This window comes from Procambarus clarkii, chromosome 18, assembly GCF_040958095.1.
Source record: "Procambarus clarkii isolate CNS0578487 chromosome 18, FALCON_Pclarkii_2.0, whole genome shotgun sequence".
In the NCBI taxonomy this organism is placed as follows: Eukaryota; Metazoa; Arthropoda; class Malacostraca; order Decapoda; family Cambaridae; genus Procambarus; species Procambarus clarkii.
This window is the reverse complement of record NC_091167.1, coordinates 43460809-43469086: the sequence shown is the minus strand read 5'-3', so window position 1 is coordinate 43469086 and position 8278 is coordinate 43460809. Positions and strand designations below refer to the sequence as shown.

At 47.9% G+C, this 8278-nt stretch overlaps 2 protein-coding genes across 2 annotated transcripts; both read left to right on the top strand.

Moving 5' to 3' along the window:
* Nucleotides 1–1387: 1387 nt before the first annotated feature.
* On the top strand, nt 1388–4139 carry LOC123754233 (ichor). Its single transcript, XM_045736437.2, is given in 2 exon segments — nt 1388–2481; nt 2483–4139. Coding segments are annotated over 2 exon segments (1311 nt in total). The 5' UTR covers nt 1388–1497; the 3' UTR covers nt 2810–4139.
* A 705-nt stretch (nt 4140–4844) lies between these two features.
* On the top strand, nt 4845–7432 carry LOC138366125 (PAX-interacting protein 1-like). Its single transcript, XM_069326865.1, has 2 exons — nt 4845–5005; nt 6451–7432. The coding sequence occupies exons 1-2, from the start codon at nt 4845–4847 to the stop codon at nt 7430–7432; spliced, it is 1143 nt and encodes a 380-aa protein (XP_069182966.1).
* The last annotated feature ends 846 nt before the right edge of the window (nt 7433–8278 follow it).

Below are 8278 nucleotides of genomic sequence, written 5' to 3'. Positions count from 1 at the left end.
GATGAGAGCTACGCTCGTGGTGTCCCCGTCTTCCTAGTACTCTTTGTCATATAACGCTTTGAAACTACTGACGGTCTTGGCCTCCACCACCTTCTCACCTAACTTGTTCCAACCGTCTACCACTCTGTTTGCGAAAGTGAATTTTCTTATATTTCTTCGGCATCTGTGTTTAGTTAGTTTATATCTATGACCTCTTGTTCTTAAAGTTCCAGGTCTCAGGAAATCTTCCCTATCGATTTTATCAATTCCTGTTACTATTTTGTATGTAGTGATCATATCACCTCTTTTTCTTCTGTCTTCCAATTTTGGCATATTTAATGCTTCTAACCTCTCCTCGTAGCTCTTGCCCTTCAGTTCTGGGAGCCACTTAGTAGCATGTCTTTGCACCTTTTCCAGTTTGTTGATGTGCTTCTTAAGATATGGGCACCACACAACTGCTGCATATTCTAGCTTTGGCCTAACAAAAGTCGTGAACAATTTCTTTAGTATATCGCCATCCATGTATTTAAAAGCAATTCTGAAGTTAGAAAGCGTGGCATAGACTCCTCGCACAACATTCTTTATGTGGTCCTCAGGTGATAGTTTTCTATCTAGAACCACCCCTAGATCTCTTTCTTTATCAGAATTCTTTAAAGATTTCTCACATAATATATAGGTTGTGTGGGGTCTATGTTCTCCTATTCCACATTCCATAACATGGCATTTATTGACATTAAATTCCATTTGCCAGGTGGTGCTCCATATACTTATTTTGTCCAAGTGTGTGTGTGTTGTGTACACCTTGTGTAGCTGTCCTCTCCTTGTGTGTTGTGTACACCTTGTGTAGCTGTCCTATCCTTGTGTGTTGTGTACACCTTGTGTAGCTGTCCTCTCCTTGTGTGTTCTGTACACCTTGTGTAGCTGTCCTATCCTTGTGTGTTGTGTACACCTTGTGTAGCTGTCCTATCCTTGTGTGTCGTGTACACCTTGTGTAGCTGTCCTCTCCTTGTGTGTTCTGTACACCTTGTGTAGCTGTCCTATCCTTGTGTGTTGTGTACACCTTGTGTAGCTGTCCTATCCTTGTGTGTTGTGTACACCTTGTGTAGCTGTCCTATCCTTGTGTGTTGTGTACACCTTGTGTAGCTGTCCTATCCTTGTGTGTTGTGTACACCTTGTGTAGCTGTCCTCTCCTTGTGTGTTGTGTACTCCTTGTGTAGCTGTCCTATCCTTGTGTGTTGTGTACTCCTTGTGTAGCTGTCCTATCCTTGTGTGTTGTGTACACCTTGTGTTGCTGTCCTCTCCTTGTGTGTTGTGTACTCCTTGTGTAGCTGTCCTATCCTTGTGTGTTGTGTACACCTTGTGTTGCTGTCCTCTCCTGTGTGTTAACGCCGTGTGTTGTGTTGCAGGAGTGTGGCGAGGCCCCGCCCTATGATGCAGTGCTCCCGCTGACCACGCCCCCGCCCTTCATGCGCCACGCCCACAACCACGCCCACAACCACGCCCCATCCAGGAGTCCCGATGAAATTCTACCCTCAGCCCGCGGACTCGCCGGATGGTGTGCAGGCGTGGGTGCACGAGGACCTGCTCGAACCCCGCTACGGCGCCGCCGACACCAAGGCAGCCATGGACCCGCTCGACTCCTTCCTGCGCGACCTTCCGCCTCCTAACTCAACCTTCGCCGAGCTCAAGCCCCTCGAACCCCTGGACTACCTGACGGCGTCGCCGGACACCTCGGCGTCGTCGCGGCACGACACGTCGTCCACGTCGTCCAACTCCCCCGGCAGCCAGTACAAGGGCGCCATCACCAACACCAACACCTTCCTGGGTTACTCCGGCACGCCGGAGCCCGTCACCACGACCACCTCGTCGTCGTCCCCGCACAAGCACGACCCGCACGCCTACTGCATCACGCAGGAGATCGACGACATCGCCTCCATCATCGGCAGCGCCATCGCCGACAACAACATCAACACCAGCATCAACAGCATCATGCTGCCAGAGTCCCTCGAGCCCCTCAACGCCCCGGAATTCCAGGACATCGAAGCCTTCTTCGAGAACATGAGCGGCGGCGTGAAGGTGGAGCCGGCGGACCCCTTGATCAACTCCACCATGTCGCCCTCGGGACACTCGCCCTCCATGGCCACGCAGCTGCCCTCCAGCACCAGCATGGCCCACAGCACCGTGGAGTACGCCAGCACGCCCACACACTCGCCCATGCTCACCTCCCTCCTGGCGGCGGGCGCCGTCACTAACAACAACTACCTGCATGGCCTCGTCTCTGAGGCACAATACAAGCACGAAATATCTATGCCAATATTGCAGGCGCGGCTGACGCAGGGGCTGAAGGAGGTCGGAGGCGGACTGCTCAAGGCCGACCCCATGTTCGCGCGCGCGCACTACTACTCGCACAAGGACTCCATGCCACACTCCACCGACCCCTCCACCTTCGTCACCACCACAGATGATCTTTTTATAACCAAGTTCGATACCAGATCTTACTTAGGACAAGACTCAGCTGGCCTCGCCGGAGTCCACGGACTTGTCCTCCACCAAGATGGGCCTGGACTTCCCGGGACTTAAAAACAAGAGCCGCAACCGCATGAACAAGAGTACAAAACTTCCCATCACCACTGAGGGCACCAAAGACAAGCCCGTCCACCGCTGTACCGTCTGTAATCGAGGCTTCCTAAACAAGTCCAACATCAAGGTCCACCTCCGGACCCACACCGGTGAAAAACCCTTCAAGTGCGAGACCTGCGGCAAGGCGTTTCGACAAAAAGCTCACCTGCTCAAGCATTACCAAATCCACAAGCGTGTGGCCAGGGACTAAACACCGCTCCACCCTCACCCGGTTCATCATATTTATTACTTACATTCTACAACTCTGAGATTATCACAACCCTCGCCATCGCCCGCGGCCACAACTCAACCAATGGTCCTCACTTATAACCATCCCGCGGACGCCAGCTAAATTCCTGCACCTGACGTGTGATATTTTTCCCACAAATGTGAGAACATCCACATCCGGGATCTACGTTGGTGGTGACAAGCCCTAGGCCTACCCAGAGGTGGGCCTACCCAGAGGTGGGCCTACTACCCTCTGTGTTGCTTCAGGTAACTAACTACGAGTGCTACGGAGAGTCAGAGAACGAGCGCAGCCCCTTGAGACAAACAGCACTTCACCCTTGACATTGGTCTTGGACTTGAACAAGCGCTGTGTATGTGTAAGAGCGAAACATGCGCTTGAGCGTGAAGTGAGAGCTGTGTGGTGCTGCTGAGGAAGATGCTGCCACCCCTCACCCTCCCTCTCTCTACCACAGACAGTAGTGGCTTCCCTTACCTTTCACAGACAATTATTGCTAAGTTCTACGCAGAAAAAAAAAACAGATTATAATATGTGCGCGTATGTTGTGAAGGGGAGGAGGGGGGTGTGGGGGTGGAGGAGAGAGCTCCCCCCCGACCCACTTCCCATGTGGGTCACCGCTGCCTTCCCCCCCGGAAAGGGGCTGTCTGCCACCCGGACCTGGACCCCGGACCTACTGGAATTTGGGCTCCCCCTTCACTGACTGGACCAGCGAGACCTCCCTCACCTCACAGACGTCCACAACCGTGACACCTTCACCTGGAGCGGCCACACACGGCACCACTCACTCCTCCACACCACATACTGTTTACAATTTAGTAAGATGATTTTGACAAATTACAGCTAAGTTCAGTTGAGAAACACAGTTCCTTAACATATTCACGGGAGTCAGGTCTCCACAGCAGCCAATATTATCATGACAATACACGTCAAACAGGAATAAGCCTTGTGTGGTAAACTGGTTGTGGATAAGCAACCAATCTCATCATGTCTGTGAGGAGTGAGGTGAGGAAGCCCGGGACCAGTGGAGGTGACAGCGCCGGGGTCCGCCCCTGCTCTGTCCGGCTCATTCCCGCCACATTGAACGCCTGAGAGCCACTAGCAGTCACTCAACTAGTGCATCAAGTGCTAGAGGTGTGGTGAGGACGGCGGCCGCTGTGGTGGTGGTGGAAGTCATGACGTCAGAATAACGTGGCTTCTCGCGACCTACATCTGCCGCCGCCACGCCCTCCACCCCCACCTCCACCCCACTTCCTCCACCTCCAGTCCACCGCCAACACCTCCAGTCCACCCCCAGTCGTCTCCCTATAATGTGTATATATATATATATATATATATATATATATATATATATATATATATATATATATATATATATATATATATATATATTTATATATATATAGTTATATATTTTATCATATATTTTATGTGTGTGTAATAGTTGAGGTTGTGTGGTCAATGACATGGTATAATATGGTTATGAACGTGAGTGATGGTGTTAAACACTCGTCTCTCTACACACATCTGGTGGTCCTTGTAAAACATGTATATAAATGTAAATTATGCTTACAATGACCACCGTACAATTTTATGAATCAATAACCATGTTATACTAAAGGTCTCTAAACTAGAAATGTAATTCGACTTAATATTTGACGAGATGATTTCGTTGATTACCAATACAAAAGTTCAAAGTTCAATTGAACGATAATATTCGCTGCTGAAAAAACTATAAGTGTTCGTGTCTCAGAGAGAGATGAGAGTGCTTACAGAACTATGCAACAGCGTCGTGCCTTAAGAAGACAATGCGCTTCGCGAAATTGAGTGTGTTAGTGAAGAGAACTGATGACGAGGAGCTGTTGCGTGTGTGTGTGCTCGTGAAGCCTCGTCACTTAGCACTAGTGAACTCTGGAGAGTGCTGCTCTACTGCTCCTCTACTGACCATGCACCCGGAGGCTATGTAACGGCTGTGCAGTGAGTGGCAGTGGCCCTGCTGACTATGGTAGTGGCCCTGCTGACTGTAGCAGTGGCCCTGCTGACTGTAGCGGTAGCCCTGCTGACTGTAGCGGTGGCCCTGCTGAGTGTAGCAGTGGCCTTGCTAACTGTGGTAGTAATGGCTGCCTTACAGCAACGCCAACCTCACGCCCGTGAATCAAGCAGGTGTGACACCCTGTTGACAACCTTCACTCCCGCACTCGGGCCTCCGGAGGCTGGCACTCCACCTCTACCGCAAGTGCAAACACAGATTACTCCTTTTTTTATATGTATAAGATAGGGTAGATGAAGTATGTTGGTCAGCGGGCTGGTTCCCGCTGCCCGCAGCCCCAGCGTGTGTCTCTTGTTGTTGTTGTTGTAGCGTGAGTACTGTAGGTCACGCCTTGCTCGCCCCTGATAAGTAACATTACTTAATATCATTATTATGGTGTGGTGGCTGGTGCTCGGTCATCCCGCTAAGCGCACGCTGCCACCACCAACAGTCTGGTGTGCCTCGTGTACCCCGGGGGGTAGGGGCCCTCCTCTCCACCAACCCCCCACTAGGCTACTCACAAACATTACTCCTCCTAGTTGATGGTGACTAAGGCAGTGTTCCTAGATGATGGTGGTAACATCATCACTAGGGACAGTGTTTGGCTGACACAGAGAATATGATGATACTTATCAGGAAGCCTTCAACACCCCGAGCATCGCCCCCCACTTTGACTAGTACTGGTAGGTTCCACAAGGACGTAACTCCCTTGCCTCCTTCCCACCGGTTACGCCTTGGTGCATGGTAAGCTTCCGATCAGTCTGCTGAAACGCAATAATGCCATATTAACGAAGTTGTGTAGATCTTGTTACTCAGCTCAGTCTAGTTTGTACATGCGTGGTGTGTCACTAAAGCGAGGTGTCACTATAGCGAGGTGTCACTATAGCGAGGTGCCACTATAGCGAGGTGCCACTATAGCGAGGTGTCACTATAGCAAGGTTTGGAGACAGGTTTAACAACTCATCCTCCGAATAGACAGTACGTTTTAATACTAAATGTAATAAGTACATTCCTGACTGCCTACATAGTATAAGTACACTTAATTGTTCCCTTACACACAATAACCGCCCCATATATTCACCTTATTTCGTGTTAATGTACATATACTAATTAGATTAATCTTTCCGTGTTTAAGCCTACATTCACAAGTTTTAAATATATACAACTTCTTTTTCAGTTTTATTAAATAATAGAGATTTTATAGAAAATTTAAAAATATCTTGAGTTACTTTATAATTTATTGAAAACATTAGTTTCGTTTTATTAGTTTTATAAAACTGTAATATCAATATAGCTGTAGGTTAAGTACTAATTGTAATTAAGAAGCAATAAATGTTATTTACATGCTTGTCCTCCCACACTTCCAACATCTCTGTGGTCGTGGTTTTCTATACAGCTTTTTAGGGCAACTCTAATATTTACAATATTTTGGTGCGATACTGGTGATTAAGTGTATTTATGTACTATGCCGACTGTCAGGAAAGTACTTATTACATTTAGTATTAAAACGTACTGTCTATTCGGAGGATGAGTTGTCTGAGCATGTTACTATATTTTTATCATTTTGGTTAACCTTGAGGACTCTTGAAGAGACGCAGGTGCACATGTTCACTGTTCAACAGGTCCAGGTGCACATGTTCACTGTTCAACAGGTCCAGACGCACATGTTCACTGTTCAACAGCCCCAGGTGCACATGTACACTGTTCAACAGGTCCAGGTGCACATGTTCACTGTTCAACAGGTCCAGGTGCACATGTTCACTGTTCAACAGCCCCAGGTGCACATGTACACTGTTCAACAGGTCCAAGTGCACATGTTCACTGTTCAACAGGTCCAGGTGCACATGTTCACTGTTCAACAGGTCCAGGTGCACATGTACACTGTTCAACAGGTCCAGGTGCACATGTTCACTGTTCAACAGGTCCAGGTGCACATGTTCACTGTTCAACAGGTCCAGGTGCACATGTACACTGTTCAGCAGGTCCAGGTGCACATGTTCACTGTTCAACAGGTCCAGGTGCACATGTACACTGTTCAACAGGTCCAGGTGCACATGTTCACTGTTCAACAGGTCCAGGTGCACATGTTCACTGTTCAACAGGTCCAGGTGCACATGTACACTGTTCAACAGGTCCAGGTGCACATGTTCACTGTTCAACAGGTCCAGGTGCACATGTTCACTGTTCAACAGGTCCAGGTGCACATGTACACTGTTCAGCAGGTCCAGGTGCACATGTTCACTGTTCAACAGGTCCAGGTGCACATGTACACTGTTCAACAGGTCCAGGTGCACATGTTCACTGTTCAACAGGTCCAGGTGCACATGTTCACTGTTCAACAGGTCCAGGTGCACATGTACACTGTTCAACAGGTCCAGGTGCACATGTTCACTGTTCAACAGGTCCAGATGCACATGTACACTGTTCAACAGGTCCAGGTGCACATGTACACTGTTCAACAGGTCCAGGTGCACATGTACATTGTTCAACAGGTCCAGGTGCACATGAATACTGTTCAACAGCCCCAGGTTGCACATGTGCACTGTTCAACAACAAAGTGAACAGTTCACCCGTGTACTCACAAACTGTGGATGACTCTCCTACGCTAAAGGCTGACAATAACTGTATTTTGTTACTGTATTTATTTATTTATTATTATTTATTTCTGCGTCTTGTAAAGTCCTCCTCCTTATAGATAATTAGTGTATAATGTGCATGGGTGTTCGTGTCATCCACAGGTCATTTATCGTGCAACTCGTCAGGGTTCAAGTATACATACAACTGTTGATGTGTTCTTACAGATATTTTTGTATTTATAGCAAGTTGTGGAGTTGGTATACAGAAGTATTCACTTTCAAATATTTTTTGTACGAGATTGGATGTATTATGCTGTAGGATGTGGTTTGATGTACATATACACTTCAGTCTTCCCCATTAGTATTAAGGCTGGTTTTTTTCTTTCACGTGTAAATAAAAAAAAATCTCAGGACCAAAAAATTCAATGAGAAAATGTTATTGGTCAGTTTTCAGTAATGGTCAAGTCTTGTTAGAGGCTCAGGCCGCCCTCCTAAACACATGATGACTTGTCTGTGTGTGTGTGTGTGTGTGTGTGTGTGTGTGTGTGTGTGTGTGTGTGTGTGTGTGTGTGTGTGTGTGTGTGTGTGTGTGTGTGTGTGTGTGTGTGTGTGTGTGTGTCTTTGTGTGTGTGTGTGTGTGTGTTTGTGTGTGTGTGTGTGTGTGTGTGTGTGTGTGTACTCACTTATTTGTTCCTGCTTGATCGATCTTCAGCTTTAGGACCCCCACCATTCCAGCCGCCGGTTGTTAAATGCAATGACTTTTGAAGTTATGAGTGGAGTTCGCTCAAATATAATTTCTCTCCGACTCTTATCCTAAGATAAGGCTTCCTA